We start from the raw sequence: 15,773 nt of genomic DNA, 5'->3' as shown, positions 1-15,773 counted from the left end.
CTCAACAACATGTGTCTGTGCGGTGAACGGGGCCTGTCGGCTCCTCCTCTTCACCACATGTTGGTTCCACCCATCTTCAAACTGTAGATCTGAAGGGGAGGGAACAAGGAAACACATGATCAGGGAGCAGCAGCTCAGTGTGTTTGACAGCAGATAATCAGATATTTCCTCATTCCAGTGCGAGGAGCAGCAGCTGTAAATCTCAACTTCTCCTATTTACAATGAAGTCTGGTTATATTCAGTGGTGGACAGTAACGGAGTAAATTCACTTGAGTACTGTACTTAAGTACATATCCAGAGGATTTGTACTTTACTTGAGTATTAGATTTCTTTGGTACTTATTACTCTTACTTGAATACATTTCCAAGACAAATATTTTTACTTTTACTGGAGTTAATTTCTAGGAAGGCTGAAAAGTACTCGTTGCTTTCAGGTCTGCTCTTTTTTATTTTTTTTCTAAAATCCTATTGAACACAAGCTGTGTTTGTCAAAGAAGGAAACCCTAACCCCTAAAAGCAGCACATCAGTGCAGCTGCTTTCAAAGAGTTCATTCTCAGAAACAAGAGTTAAAAGCTCCTTACATTCATTTAGAAACAATTATAGTAATTCATTGATGTGAAAAATAAGAAATGTACTCTTACTCTTACTTAAAGTACATTTAAAAGCATGTACTTTTGGATACTTATAAGTACGTTTAGAAGCAAGTACTTTTTTACTCTTACTGGAGTAACATGTCGACTGAGCTACTTTTACTTGTAACGGAGTAAATTTTGACCAGTAGTATTTGTACTCTTACTCAAGTACTGGGGTGGAGTACTCTGTCCATCTCTGGTTGTATTATTGTTACCTTATAGACTCAAGAAAACATCCATTCCAGACATGGAAGATGCTGCTCAACATATTTATTTTCAGTTCCCACACACTATATACATACAAAGTGCAAAAATATAAATCACACAAAGTTTATTGTCAACAACATTAACTATATATTCAAACATTTCACTGAGAGAATGCAAACATTGGTCTGTTAGCTGTCATACATCATTCTCTGTAGTGTAATGATCTCATCTATTGATACCTGGAGTTCAACATACACTGATTGTTTCTGTAAAGTTGGGACAAGAGCAACAAAAGGCTGGAAAAGTAAATGATAGGAATAATAAACAGCTGGAGGAGCAACTAGTTAGGTTCATTAGTAACATGGATATGATTATAATCATGATGTTTACACTTTGATTAAAGCTCATAGACCTTATTAGTGAGTGGATTTTAACAACTACAACATTTGATCTGACAAACACATCAATGTAAATGTGATTGTAGATTTCTTAGTTTCCACAGTGAGAACAAAGCTCAGTGATACAGGAAGGTCAAACAACAACAACAACAACAACACAAACACATCAACACAAATATCCAACAAACATTTAGAGCTCAGAGAAGTTTCTATTTCCATGTGGAGAAATGTGAGTTCAGGTAAAGAAACATCATCATGAGCAGTGATCTCCTCCACGGCTCCAGCTCCACCTCAACAAACTCAAACATCAACACAACAAGAGAAATGACAACAAGAGGTCAAAGTCCCGCCCACAATGTTTAATGATTGACAGCTGATCTCTGTGCAGTGCAGAGACACAACAGCAATGAGCTTTTAGCAACAAACATGGAGACTAAAGAAAGTGATGAACTAAAATACAGATTTTAACCAACTGCTCCTTCAATGATCTTTGTCTATTTGAGTTTACACAACTCTGCTGTGTCTCCATAGCAGTAAAGACGAACTCCAGCATGTAGAGGCTGAGTGAATGTGGTCTGGACTCTGTGGAGGAGAGTCATGGTTTCAGAGACGCTGTAGAAGGACAGAATACCTGCTCTGTGATCCAGATACACTCCTACTCTGGAGGACCGAGGACCTGAGACTGTCGTCTGGGTGTTGTTGAACCAAAATGTGAAACTGTTGTTTGAACAAACTAATTCCCAAGATTTGTCGTTACCTCCAAACACACTTTCTCTCTCTGCTCTGCTGATATTCTTGTATGCGACTGCTACACAAACTCCTATTCCTCTCCACTCCACCTCCCAGTAACAACGTCCAGTCAGACTCTCTCTACTCAGGACCTGATAATATGTAGTGAATCTGTCTGGGTGACTAGAATAAGACTGATCTTTACTCATGTATGTTACTTTCCTGTTTCCTTCAGATAATAACAGAGATGTGTATGCTGTGTTTGGATCCAGAGTGATTTCCTGTGAATATCTTAAGAAGTCAGCTCTGGTCCTGGGCTCTGGTGGTGGTGACAGTAAAACATCCACTTGAGTCTCTGTCAGTGAGACGTTTGTCCACGTGTCTCTCAGAAGGTCCTGTAGTTTGTCTCTGAGCTCTGACACAGCTGCTGTCACGTCCTCAAAGTGTCTGAGAGGACGGATGTCGATGCTGGATGAGTGTGTAGATGGACTGAGTGCTGACAGTGAGGGGTAGTTGTGTAGAAACTGGGTGTGATCCTCTGTGTGTGACAGCAGCTTCAGCTCAGCGTCTTTCCTCTTCAGCTCAGCGATCTCCTGCTCCAGCTTCTTCTCAAGCTCTTTGACTCCACTCACTTGAGTTTCCTGCTGGGATCTGATCTGCTGCTTCAGCTCAGAGCTTCTTTTCTCCATCAGACGGATCAGCTGAGTGAAGATCTTCTCACTGTCCTCCACTGCTTTATCAGCAGAGCCATTGATGGCCTCCACCTCCTGTTGAAGCACCTTCACGTCTTTCTCTCTGAGCTGGATTCTCTGCTGGATGTTTTGTCGACTCAGCTCCAGCTCTCTCTGCCTCTCAGTCCTTTCTGCTGCAGCTGAGACTGTGTCGTGGCCTTTATGTTCATCCAGAGAGCAGAGATAACAGATACACTGCTGATCGGTGCGGCAGAACATCTTCATCACCTCATCATGACGAGAGCAGATGTTCTCCTGGAGCTTCTTGGAGGGCTCCACCAGCTTGTGATTCTTAAATGAAGGAGATTCATAATGAGGCTGCAGGTGTTTCTCACAATAAGAGACCAGACATACCAGACAGGACTTGACAGCTTTGAGTTTCCTCCCAGTGCAGACATCACAGGCCACATCTTCAGGTCCAGCATAGCAGTGATCAGCAGCAGCAGCTTGGAGTCCAGTCTTCTTCAGCTGCTCCACTACAGCTGCTAACATGGTGTTTTTCACCAGAGGAGGCCTCGGTGTGAAGGTCTGCCTACACTGAGGACAGCTGTAGATTTTCCTCCCATCCTCTGCATCCCAGTGGGTTTTAATACAGCTGAAGCAGTAGCTGTGTCCACAGGGAATAGCCACTGGATCCTTCAGTAGATCCATACAGATGGAACAAGAGAAGGTTTCCTGGTCCAGATGAACTCCTTTCTGCGCCATTTCACCTCTCACACACGACGACGACTGTCTGAGTTTCTGTTGCTCAGAAGTGAAACTAGTCTGAGCTCTGATCTCAACAACATGTGTCTGTGCGGTGAACGGGGCCTGTCGGCTCCTCCTCTTCACCACATGTTGGTTCCACCCATCTTCAAACTGTAGATCTGAAGGGGAGGGAACAAGGAAACACATGATCAGGGAGCAGCAGCTCAGTGTGTTTGAGAGCAGATAATCAGATATTTCCTCATTCCAGTGCGAGGAGCAGCAGCTGTGAATCTCAACTTCTCCTATTTACAATGAAGTCTGGTTATATTCAGTGGTGGACAGTAACAGAGTAAATTTACTTGAGGACTGTACTTATATCCAGATGATTTGTACTTTATTTGAGTTTTAGATTTCTTTGGTACTTATTACTCTTACTTGAATACATTTCCAAGACAAATATTTTTACTTTTACCCGAGTTAATTTCTAGGAAGGCAAGGCAAGGCAAGGCAATTTTATTTGTATAGCCCGTTTTTACAAACAGTTTGTCTCAAAGGGCTTTACATGGCATCGTAACAACATCCTCTGTCCTTAGACCCTCACATCGACTGAGGAAAAACTCCATGGAAAACCCTTTTAACAGGGAAAAGTCGGAGAAACCTCAGGGTGAGCAACAGAGGAGGGATCCCTCACCCAGGACAGACAGACGTGCAATAGATGTTGTTACAGACAAGAAAACAGTTTACAGTTTGTCACAGAATGTGCGAAATATGGAAATGTTAGCAGGAGTTGATGAAGGCAGTCTCTGGTGAGGGGGGGGGGGGGGGGGGCAGGGAGAGCTGGCCAGCTCGATGGGAGGGCTGGGTGGCAGACTGGTCCATGGGAAGGAAGGGGAGGCCGGTCTAACAGCAGGGGAAGGGGTGGGAGGGGGGGGGCGATGCAGGCGGCGGCTGGTGCAGAGAGATGGAGCTCCGGTGGATCTGCGGAAACACAGAGAGAGTGCGAGACACCAAGGCCAAACTACAAAGTACAACAGAAAATGACAGTTCAAAAATATACTGAGGAGAAGAGAGGAGAGGAGAGGGGAGGGGAGGGGAGGAGAGAAGAGAAGAGAAGAGAAGAGAAGAGAAGAGAAGAGAAGAGAAGAGAAGAGAAGAGAAGAGAAGAGAAGAGAAGAGAAGAGAAGAGAAGAGAAGAGGAGGAGAGAGGAGAGGGCTCTGTGTAACCAGATGTGTCCCCAGCAGTCTAAGCCTATAGCAGCGTAGCTATAAAATGGTTCAGAGCTACCTGAACCAGCCCTAACTAAAAGCCCTGTCATAAAGGAAGGTCTTCAGTCTAGACTTAAATGTAGTTAGAGTGTCTGCCTCTTTGACCCATGGAGAGAGCTGGTTCCACAGTAAAGGAGCCCGGTAACTGAAGGCTCTACCTCCCAGTCTGTTTTTAGAGATACTGGGAGTCACTAACAGACCTGCATTCTGGGAGCGGAGTGCTCTGGTAGGACAGTAAGGAATGATTAGTTCTTTCAGATAGGTTGGAGCTTTATCATTAAGAGCCTTATAAGTCAGCAGAAGGATTTTGAAGTCTATTCTAAATCCCACAGGAAGCCAGTGGAGAGAAGCTAAGGTGGGAGAGATGTGCTCTCTCTTCCTAACTCCTGTCAAAACCCTCGCTGCGGCATTCTGGACCAGCTGGAGACTCTTTAGAGAGTTTTTCGGACATCCTGACAGGAGAGAGTTGCAGTAGTCTAGCCTAGAAGTGATAAATGCATGCACCAGTTTCTCAGCATCACTCTGGGAGAGGATATTCCTAATCTTAGTGATACTGCGCAGATGGAAGAAGGCGGTCCTAGTCACGTGCTTTATGTGGGAGCTAAGGCTCGTTACTTTCAGGTCTGCTCTTTTTTGTGTGAATGCTGAAACACTATTGTTCTTCTGTTCGGCCATTTTCTTTATTAGTGTGAATGCTGAAATTTTCTTTATACTTATTCCGAGTTCTTCTTCCCTTTTTTGGTCTCTAACTAGTCCTTCATACTTTGTGCTATTTCAACAATTCATACATCAAATCATGCAGCTTTTTCTGGACATTATCAAAATGACTTTTCTCTTTTCAAATATTCATACTTTTTGCAATATTCAACTATTTCTGATTTTTTTTTTGGCCCATAGAGAATGCATTGGAACAGTCTTGAAACTCGTCAAATCTTCTTACTTCTTTCAGCCTCTAAAGCTTCAGCATACTTTATGCTAGACTTCATTCAAATTCTGATCTGTAGACAAACTTTTAATGTATTCAACCGGTGTACAACTTTTTCATATCTTGTAGAGTTTTTGAGATAAATCCTTTAAAAGCACATGAGGATTTCTGACAAATTTCACACTTTTCAATGAGTGCGTATTGCGTTGGCTAGAGTGAGTGACGTCGTCATCAGAGTGCAGGAGATCCAAAAAAGCGACTGGAACTTTTCTTCTGAAACTGCCAGCAAAGCTACAAATGACACTCTACACTCAAGAATTGGCCACAGTTTGTAGCCACACTTGTCTTCTGGCATACAATCTGGTCAAAAATGCAAAGAGATTTAGAGAATGATTTAAAATATGTTTTAAATGCAGCCTGGGTGCTCTCTCTCTGCCATTCAGCCCATTTTTTTTCAAAGCAGAGTAGAAGGAGCTCAACTTTGTAATTCACTGGAATGGGCCTTATACTTCGTTTGATTTCATCAAAAAAATAGTCACAGGTCACAAAAAGTACCTCTACTTACTTGTTGTGGCTCATTTATACTCTTTTCTTTTTTTTAAGCATAATTGAAAAATCTCACATTCATCAAAGTCTCAACCTCTACTTCACCAGAAGTGTTTGAATATCCCAGTGGTTAGGGTTCCTGCTTTCCAACCACAAGGTCACGGGTTCGAATCCAAGGGAACCATTCTGTTATGTTGAATTCTGCTCCCCTCCCCCACCTTCAATTGATTACAGGTGTTCGTTAAGAGACTCACTGATTGCTCGTGCCACAGTTTGCAGCACATCATCACATTACAATCAATGACAACATGCTTATGTGTGTGCTCTCTGTGGCGAAGCAGCAGAGTAAAGGTTTAGTGATCATGAGGTCATAGGTTCTATTCCGGCCTCAGTCATGTCACGTCATTGCTTGACTTTTGATTCCAACTATTCAGCTGTCATTGGACAGTCTTTAATTCCTCATAGTATAAAGCTCATTGTAACTTGGGTCCTCTGTGGCCATATGGTTAGTGTGTCAGGTTACCACTCGTGAAGTTGTGGGTTCAATTCCTGCCTGGGACATGTTTGCGTGTCATTCTGTGTGTCTTTGTCAATTTATTCAGCATGGTTCAGCAATGGCTTTCAGCATTCCCACGTATTTCCTTCAGGAAATACCAATTCTATTTTTTTTCTAAAATCCTATTGAACACAAGCTGTGTCTGTCAAAGGAAACCCTAACCCCTAAAAGCAGCACATCAGTGCAGCTGCTTTCAAAGAGTTCATTCTCAGAAACAAGAGTTAAAAGCTCCTTACATTCATTTAGAAAAAATTATAGTAATTCATTGATGTGAAAAATAAGAAATTTACTCTTACTCTTACTTTTACTTAAAGTACATTTAAAAGCATGTACTTTTGGATACTTAAGTACCTTTAGAAGCAAGTACTTTTTTTACTCTTACTCGAGTAACATGTCGACTGAGCTACTTTTACTTGTAACGGAGTAAATTTTGACCAGTAGTATTTGTACTCTTACTCAAGTACTGGGGTGGAGTACTCTGTCCATCTCTGGTTATATTATTGTTACCTTATAGACTCAAGAAAACATCCATTCCAGACATGGAAGATGCTGCTCAACATATTTATTTTCAGTTCCCACACACTATATACATACAAAGTGCAAAAATATAAATCACACAAAGTTTATTGTCAACAACATTAACTATATATTCAAACATTTCACTCAGAGAATGCAAACATTGGTCTGTTAGCTGTCATACATCATTCTCTGTAGTGTAATGATCTCATCTATTGATACCTGGAGTTCAACATACACTGATTGTTTCTGTAAAGTTGGGACAAGAGCAACAAAAGGCTGGAAAAGTAAATGATAGGAATAATAAACAGCTGGAGGAGCAACTAGTTAGGTTCATTAGTAACATGGATATGATTCTAATCATGATGTTTACACTTTGATTAAAGCTCATAGACCTTATTAGTGAGTGGATTTTAACAACTACAACATTTGATCTGACAAACACATCAATGTAAATGTGATTGTAGATTTCTTAGTTTCCACAGTGAGAACAAAGCTCAGTGATACAGGAAGGTCAAACAACAACAACAACACAAACACATCAACACAAATATCCAGCAAACATTTAGAGCTCAGAGAAGTCTCTATTTCCATGTGGAGAAATGTGAGTTTAGGTAAAGAAACATCATCATGAGCAGTGATCTCCTCCACGGCTCCAGCTCCACCTCAACAAACTCAAACATCAACACAACAAGAAATGACAACAAGAGGTCAAAGTCCTGCCCACAATGTTAAATGATTGACAGCTGATCTCTGTGCAGAGCAGAGACACAACAGCAATGAGCTTTTAGCAACAAACATGGAGACTAAAGAAAGAGATGAACTAAAATACAGATTTTAACCAACTGCTCCTTTAATGATCTTTGTCTATTTGAGTTTACACAACTCAGCTGTGGATTCATAACCAAGCAGAACTCCAGCGTGTAGAGGCTGAGTGAATGTGGTCTGGACTCTGTGGAGGAGAGTCATGGTTTCAGAGACGCTGTAGAAGGACAGAATACCTGCTCTGTGATCCAGATACACTCCTACTCTGGAGGACCGAGGACCTGAGACTGGAGTCTGGATGTTGTTGAACCAAAATGTGAAACTGTTGTTGGAACAATATAACGCCCAAGATTTTTCGTTAGCCCCAAACCAACTTTCTCTCTCGGCTCTGTTGATATTCTTGTATGCGACTGCTACATCAACTCCTCCTCCTCTCCTCTCCACCTCCCAGTAACAACGTCCAGTCAGACTCTCTCTACTCAGGACCTGAGGACATTTAGTGAATCTGTCTGGGTGACTAGAATAAGACTGAACTTCTCTCATGAATCTTACTTTCCTGTTTCCCTCAGATAATAACAGAGATGTGTATGCTGTGTTTGGATCCAATGTGATTTCCTGTGAATATCTTAAGAAGTCAGCTCTGGTCCTGGGCTCTGGTGGTGGTGACAGTAAAACATCCACTTGAGTCTCAGTCAGTGAGACGTTTGTCCACGTGTCTCTCAGAAGGTCCTGTAGTTTGTCTCTGAGCTCTGACACAGCTGCTGTCACATCCTCAAAGTGTCTGAGAGGACGGATGTTGATGCTGGATGAGTGTGTAGATGGACTGAGTGCTGACAGTGAGGGGTAGTTGTGTAGAAACTGGGTGTGATCCTCTGTGTGCGACAGCAGCTTCAGCTCAGCGTCTTTCCTCTTCAGCTCAGTGATCTCCTGCTCCAGCTTCTTCTCAAGCTCTTTGACTCCACTCACTTGAGTTTCCTGCTGGGATCTGATCTGCTGCTTCAGCTCAGAGCTTCTTTTCTCCATCAGACGGATCAGCTGAGTGAAGATCTTCTCACTGTCCTCCACTGCTTTATCAGCAGAGCCATTGATGGCCTCCACCTCCTGTTGAAGCACCTTCACGTCTTTCTCTCTGAGCTGGATTCTCTGCTGGATGTTTTGTCGACTCAGCTCCAGCTCTCTCTGCCTCTCAGTCCTTTCTGCTGCAGCTGAGACTGTGTCGTGGCCTTTATGTTCATCCACAGAGCAGAGATAACAGATACACTTCTGATCAGTGCGGCAGAACATCTTCATCACCTCATTATGACGAGAGCAGATGTTCTCCTGCAGCTTCTTGGAGGGCTCCACCAGCTTGTGATTCTTAAATGAAGGAGATTCATAATGAGGCTGCAGGTGTTTCTCACAATAAGAGACCAGACATACCAGACAGGACTTGACAGCTTTGAGTTTCCTCCCAGTGCAGAAATCACAGGCCACATCTTCAGGTCCAGCATAGCAGTGATCAGCAGCAGCAGCTTGGAGTCCAGTCTTCTTCAGCTCCTCCACTAAAGCTGCTAACATGGTGTTTTTCACCAGAGGAGGCCTCGGTGTGAAGGTCTGCCTACACTGAGGACAGCTGTAGATTTTCTTCCCATCCTCTGCATCCCAGTGGGTTTTAATACAGCTGAAGCAGTAGCTGTGTCCACAGGGAATAGCCACTGGATCCTTCAGTAGATCCAGACAGATGGAACAAGAGAAGGTCTCCTGGTCCAGATGAACTCCTTTCTGCGCCATTTCACCTCTCACAGACGACGACGACGACGACTGTCTGAGTTTCTGTTGCTCAGAAGTGAAACTAGTCTGAGCTCTGATTTCAACAACATGTGTCTGTGCGGTGAACGGGGCCTGTCGGCTCCTCCTCTTCACCACATGTTGGTTCCACCCATCTTCAAACTGTAGATCTGAAGGGGAGGGAACAAGGAAACACATGATCAGGGAGCAGCAGCTCAGTGTGTTTGACAGCAGATAATCAGATATTTCCTCATTCCAGTGCGAGGAGCAGCAGCTGTTAATCTCAACTTCTCCTATTTACAATGAAGTCTGGTTATACAGTATTCAGTGGTGGACAGTAACGGAGTAAATTTACTTGAGTACTATATCCAGAGGATTTGTATTTTACTTGAGTATTAGATTTCTTTGGTACTTATTACTCTTACTTGAATACATTTCCAAGACAAATATTTTTACTTTTACTCGAGTTAATTTCTAGGAAGGCTGAAAAGTACTTGTTACTTTCAGGTCTGCTCTTTTTAGTGTTCACACTATTGTTCTTCTGTTCGGCCATTTTCTTCCGCCTTTTTACGGTCTTCTTCTAGTCCTTCATACTTTGTGCTATTTCAACAATTCATACATCAAATCGTGAAGCTTTTTCCGGACATTATCGGAATTACTTTTCTCTTTTCAAATATTCATACTTTTTGCAATATTCAACTATTTCTGATTTTTTTTCCCCCATAGAGAATGCATTGGAACAGTCTTCAAACTCTTCAAATCTTCTTACTTCTTTCAGCCACTAAAGCTTCACCATACTTTCTGCTAGAGACTTCATTCAAATTCTAAGCTGTAGACAAACTTTTTAAGTGTTCCTCTATGACTCAGCTTATTGATATCTTCAACAGTTTCTGATATTTGGCAGTTTTAAAATCATTAAGTTTTTTGACAAAATCCAGCTTTATAATGGGTGAATGTTGCGTCTAACGAGCAGAGCTAGAGTGGTGACATCGTCAGCCAGAGTGGAGAGAGGCAAAAAAACATTCTCGAATTGTTCTGGCTAAACTGTCAGCACGGCCACAAATTAAACTCTAGACACATTATTTTCTCCAGTTTTGTAGCCACACTTGTCTTCTGGCTAAAATTCTGGTCAAAAATGCAAAGAGACTTAGATAATAATTTAAAATATTTTTAAATGCAGCCAGGGAGCTCTCTGCTCTCATTCAGCCCAATGCATTTTTTTCACAGCAGCAGGAGAAGGAGCTCAACTTTGTAACTTGCTGTTATGTGCTTTTTAATTTGTTTTAATTCACCAAAAAATAGTCACAGGTCACAAAAAAGTCCTCTTCTTACTTGGTGTGGCTAATTTCTGCACTTTCCTTACTTTTTTAAAAAGCAGAAGCCAGTGATCCTCTTATTAAAGGTTTTCTTTGCCTCTAACATACTGTCTGTGTCTGTAGCCTAGTGGTTAGCCCACTGGGCTGAAGACCTGAAGATTGTTGGTTCAAATCTTGCCTCAACAACAATTATAGTGAATTACTTTCCCAGTCGTCCTATGTTGACTTCTGATAACTTTCTTCATGTTGAACCTGCTGCTCTCAGCCTGAAATTCACAGCAATTTTAATTGTAAGTCATTCAAGCTTCACTCTCAAGCTTTCTTGGTGTTGACACAGTGTGTTTCCAACAGGTGCAGCTTTGGACTCATTAACTTCAGAGTGACACAGAGTGCAGCTCATCAACAGACAACAGTCTTTGCCACTGTGTGTACACTGTGGCCTAGAGGCAGAGTGAAAGTCTACTGACCATGAGGTTGTGGTTTCGATTCCTACATTGGTCAAACATTTGTATGGTGATCACTGCTTGTACTATTTGCTAATTCTGCAATAGCGTCCAGCTGCTTTCAGCATTCACACGCATTTCCATCAGGAAATGCTATTTTATCTAGTTTTTTCTAAAATCCTATTGAACACAAGCTGTGTTTGTCAAAGAAGGAAACCCTAACCAATAAAAGCAGAACATCAGTGCAGCTGCTTTCACAGAGTTAATTCTCAGAAACAAGAGTTAAAAGCTCCTTAAATTCATTTAGAAAAAAATATAGTAATTCATTGATGTGAAAAATAAGAAATTTACTCTTGCTCTTACTTTTACTTAAAGTAAATTTAAAAGCATGTACTTTTGGATTCTTAAGTACCTTTAGAAGCAAGTACTTTTTTACTCTTACTCGACTGAGCTACTTTTACTTGTAACGGAGTAAATTTTGACCAGTAGTATTTGTACTCTTACTCAAATACTGGGGTGGAGTACTCTGTCCATCTCTGGTTGTATTATTGTTACCTTATAGACTCAAGAAAACATCCATTCCAGACATGGAAGATGCTGCTCAACATATTTATTTTCAGTTCCCACACACTATATACATACAAAGTGCAAAAATATAAATCACACAAAGTTTATTGTCAACAACATTAACTATATATTCAAACATTTCACTCAGAGAATGCAAACATTGGTCTGTTAGCTGTCACACATCATTCTCTGTAGTGTAATGATCTTATCTATTGATACCTGGAGTTCAACATACACTGATTGTTTCTGTAAAGTTGGGACAAGAGCAACAAAAGGCTGGAAAAGTAAATGATAGGAATAATAAACAGCTGGAGGAGCAACTAGTTAGGTTCATTAGTAACATGGATATGATTCTAATCATGATGTTTACACTTTGATTAAAGCTCATAGACCTTATTAGTGAGTGGATTTTAACAACAACAATATTTGATCTGACAAACACATCAATGTAAATGTGATTGTAGATTTCTTAGTTTCCACAGTGAGAACAAAGCTCAGTGATACAGGAAGGTCAAACAACAACAACACAAACACATCAACACAAATATCCAACAAACATTTAGAGCTCAGAGAAGTTTCTATTTCCATGTGGAGAAATGTGAGTTTAGGTAAAGAAACATCATCATGAGCAGTGATCTCCTCCACGGCTCCAGCTCCACCTCAACAAACTCAAACAATAAGAAATGACAACAAGAGGTCAAAGTCCCGCCCACAATGTTAAATGATTGACAGCTGATCTCTGTGCAGTGCAGAGACACAACAGCAATGAGCTTTTAGCAACAAACATGGAGACTAAAGAAAGAGATGAACCAAAATACAGATTTTAACCAACTGCTCCTTCAATGATCTTTGTCTATTTGAGTTTACACAACTCTGCTGTGGATCGATAACCAACCCAAACTCCAGCGTGTAGAGGCTGAGTGAATGTGGTCTGGACTCTGTGGAGGAGAGTCATGGTTTCAGAGACGCTGTAGAAGGACAGAATACCTGCTCTGTGATCCAGATACACTCCTACTCTGGAGGACTGAGGACCTGAGACTGGAGTGTTGGTGTTGTTGAACCTAAATGTGAAACTGTTGTTGGAACAATATAACGCCCAAGATTTGTCGTTACCTCCAAACAAACTTTCATTCCCTGCTCTGCTGATATTCTTGTATGCGACTGCTACATAAACTCCTCCTCTCCACTCCACCTCCCAGTAACAACGTCCAGTCAGACTCTCTCTACTCAGGACCTGAAGATATGAAGTGAATCTGTCTGTGTGACTAGAATGATACTGATCTTTATCCACATATGTTACTTTTCTGTTTCCTTCAGATAATAACAGCCATGTGTGTGCTGTGTTTGGATCCAGTGTGATTTCCTGTGAATATCTTAAGAAGTCAGCTCTGGTCCTGGGCTCTGGTGGTGGTGACAGTAAAACATCCACTTGAGACTCTGTCAGTGAGACGTTTGTCCACGTGTCTCTCAGAAGGTCCTGTAGTTTGTCTCTGAGCTCTGACACAGCTGCTGTCACGTCCTCAAAGTGTCTGAGAGGACGGATGTCGATGCTGGATGAGTGTGTAGATGGACTGAGTGCTGACAGTGAGGGGTAGTTGTGTAGAAACTGGGTGTGATCCTCTGTGTGCGACAGCAGCTTCAGCTCAGCGTCTTTCCTCTTCAGCTCAGTGATCTCCTGCTCCAGCTTCTTCTCAAGCTCTTTGACTCCACTCACTTGAGTTTCCTGCTGGGATCTGATCTGCTGCTTCAGCTCAGAGCTTCTTTTCTCCATCAGACGGATCAGCTGAGTGAAGATCTTCTCACTGTCCTCCACTGCTTTATCAGCAGAGCCATTGATGGCCTCCACCTCCTGTTGAAGCACCTTCACGTCTTTCTCTCTGAGCTGGATTCTCTGCTGGATGTTTTGTCGACTCAGCTCCAGCTCTCTCTGCCTCTCAGTCCTTTCTGCTGCAGCTGAGACTGTGTCGTGGCCTTTATGTTCATCCACAGAGCAGAGATAACAGATACACTGCTGATCGGTGCGGCAGAACATCTTCATCACCTCATTATGACAAGAGCAGATGTTCTCCTGGAGCTTCTTGGAGGGCTCCACCAGCTTGTGATTCTTAAATGAAGGAGATTCATAATGAGGCTGCAGGTGTTTCTCACAATAAGAGACCAGACATACCAGACAGGACTTGACAGCTTTGAGTTTCCTCCCAGTGCAGACATCACAGGCCACATCTTCAGGTCCAGCATAGCAGTGATCAGCAGCAGCAGCTTGGAGTCCAGTCTTCTTCAGCTGCTCCACTAAAGCTGCTAACATGGTGTTTTTCACCAGAGGAGGCCTCGGTGTGAAGGTCTGCCTACACTGAGGGCAGCTGTAGATTTTCCTCCCCTCCTCTGCATCCCAGTGGGTTTTAATACAGCTGAAGCAGTAGCTGTGTCCACAGGGAATAGCCACTGGATCCTTCAGTAGATCCAGACAGATGGAACAAGAGAAGGTCTCCTCGTCCAGATGAACTCCTTTCTGCGCCATTTCACCTCTCACAGACGACGACGACTGTCTGAGTTTCTGTTGCTCAGAAGTGAAACTAGTCTGAGCTCTGATCTCAACAACATGTGTCTGTGCGGTGAACGGGGCCTGTCGGCTCCTCCTCTTCACCACATGTTGGTTCCACCCATCTTCAAACTGTAGATCTGAAGGGGAGGGAACAAGGAAACACATGATCAGGGAGCAGCAGCTCAGTGTGTTTGACAGCAGATAATCAGATATTTCCTCATTCCAGTGCGAGGAGCAGCAGCTGTAAATCTCAACTTCTCCTATTTACAATGAAGTCTGGTTATATTCAGTGGTGGACAGTAACAGAGTAAATTTACTTGAGTACTATATCCAGAGGGTTTGTACTTTACTTGAGTATTAGATTTCTTTGGTACTTATTACTCTTACTTGAATACATTTCCAAGACAAATATTTTTACTTTTACTCGAGTTAATTTCTAGGAAGGCTGAAAAGTACCTGTTACTTTCAGGTCTGCTCTTTTTTTTTTTTCTAAAATACTATTGGACAAAACGTGAAAATGACAATTGCTGTCCTCTTATGATCCCATTCATTTTATTTGTTTTTATAGGTGTTTCTAAAAGCAGCACATCAGTGCAGCTGGTTTCAAAGAGTTGATTCTCAGAAACAAGAGTTAAAAGCTCCTTAAATTCATTTTATTCATCAAAAAAATTATATTAATTAATTGATGTGAAAAATAATTACTCTTATTTTTACTTAAAGTACCTTTAAAAGCAAGTACTTTTTTACTCTTACTCGAGTAACATGTCGACTGAGCTACTTTTACTTGTAACAGAGTAAATTTTGACCAGTAGTATTTGTACACTTACTCAAGTACTGGGGTGGAGTACTCTGTCCATCTCTGACAACCTGCAGAGAGAAGAGAAGAGATGAGCAGCGACACTTAGACTTAATTCTCCAGGAACACACGTTCACAGGATTTATTACCAAACAGTAAAGAGGAGGAGATTAAAGCTGTAACAGACCAGACTCTTAAGATAAAAGGAATAGTTCACCAAAAAAATGAAATTCAGTCATTAGTGACTCCCCCTCATGCTGATGAATACTCCGGAGAACTATTGGTGAACTATTCCTTTAAAGAGTCAAAGTAAAGAGACGTTTACAAAGTTTAGATGACTCTGAGGTTGTGTCCGAAATCCCTCCCTCATTCCCTCCTCCCTAC

The 15,773-nt window shown here is 42.0% G+C and overlaps 3 protein-coding genes across 6 annotated transcripts; all 3 read right to left on the bottom strand.

Moving 5' to 3' along the window:
* Nucleotides 1–1,046: 1,046 nt before the first annotated feature.
* On the bottom strand, nt 1,047–3,402 carry LOC146972717 (tripartite motif-containing protein 16-like). 2 transcript variants are annotated; one of them, XM_085803108.1, is made up of 2 exons: nt 2,314–3,402; nt 1,047–2,283 (listed from the first exon to the last, which is right to left on the bottom strand). In XM_085803108.1, exons 1-2 carry the CDS (start codon nt 3,400–3,402, stop codon nt 1,732–1,734), a joined length of 1,641 nt encoding a protein of 546 aa, XP_085659234.1. In that variant the 3' UTR covers nt 1,047–1,731. The 2 variants fall into 2 exon arrangements, with proteins under 2 accessions (XP_085659234.1, XP_085659232.1); XM_085803106.1 differs by having other exon boundaries at nt 1,047–3,402.
* Nucleotides 3,403–7,990: 4,588 nt separating this feature from the next.
* LOC146972716 (tripartite motif-containing protein 16-like) lies at nt 7,991–9,533 on the bottom strand. 2 transcript variants are annotated; one of them, XM_085803105.1, is made up of 2 exons: nt 9,252–9,533; nt 7,991–9,218 (listed from the first exon to the last, which is right to left on the bottom strand). In XM_085803105.1, exons 1-2 carry the CDS (start codon nt 9,513–9,515, stop codon nt 8,061–8,063), a joined length of 1,422 nt encoding a protein of 473 aa, XP_085659231.1. In that variant the 5' UTR covers nt 9,516–9,533; the 3' UTR covers nt 7,991–8,060. The 2 variants fall into 2 exon arrangements, with proteins under 2 accessions (XP_085659231.1, XP_085659230.1); XM_085803104.1 differs by having other exon boundaries at nt 7,991–9,533.
* Nucleotides 9,534–12,904: 3,371 nt separating this feature from the next.
* Nucleotides 12,905–14,581, bottom strand: LOC146972715 (tripartite motif-containing protein 16-like). Of its 2 annotated transcripts, XM_085803102.1 has the most exons (2): nt 14,093–14,569; nt 12,905–14,059 (listed from the first exon to the last, which is right to left on the bottom strand). In XM_085803102.1, the coding sequence occupies exons 1-2, from the start codon at nt 14,567–14,569 to the stop codon at nt 12,905–12,907; spliced, it is 1,632 nt and encodes a 543-aa protein (XP_085659228.1). The 2 variants fall into 2 exon arrangements, with proteins under 2 accessions (XP_085659228.1, XP_085659229.1); XM_085803103.1 differs by having other exon boundaries at nt 12,905–14,581.
* Between the last annotated feature and the right edge of the window lie 1,192 nt (nt 14,582–15,773).

This window comes from Trachurus japonicus, chromosome 16 (assembly GCF_045865225.1).
Source record: "Trachurus japonicus isolate A0001 chromosome 16, Traja_1.0".
Lineage (NCBI taxonomy): Eukaryota > Metazoa > Chordata > Actinopteri > Carangiformes > Carangidae > Trachurus > Trachurus japonicus.
This window is presented reverse-complemented; position numbering and strand designations above follow the sequence as displayed.

Bases quoted from the DNA above. Each gene is read 5' to 3' on its own strand.
- LOC146972717 (XM_085803106.1), bottom strand. From the start codon at position 3,402: ATGGCGCAGAAAGGAGTTCATCTGGACCAGGAAACCTTCTCTTGTTCC.
- LOC146972716 (XM_085803104.1), bottom strand. From the start codon at position 9,515: ATGTTAGCAGCTTTAGTGGAGGAGCTGAAGAAGACTGGACTCCAAGCT.
- LOC146972715 (XM_085803103.1), bottom strand. From the start codon at position 14,569: ATGGCGCAGAAAGGAGTTCATCTGGACGAGGAGACCTTCTCTTGTTCC.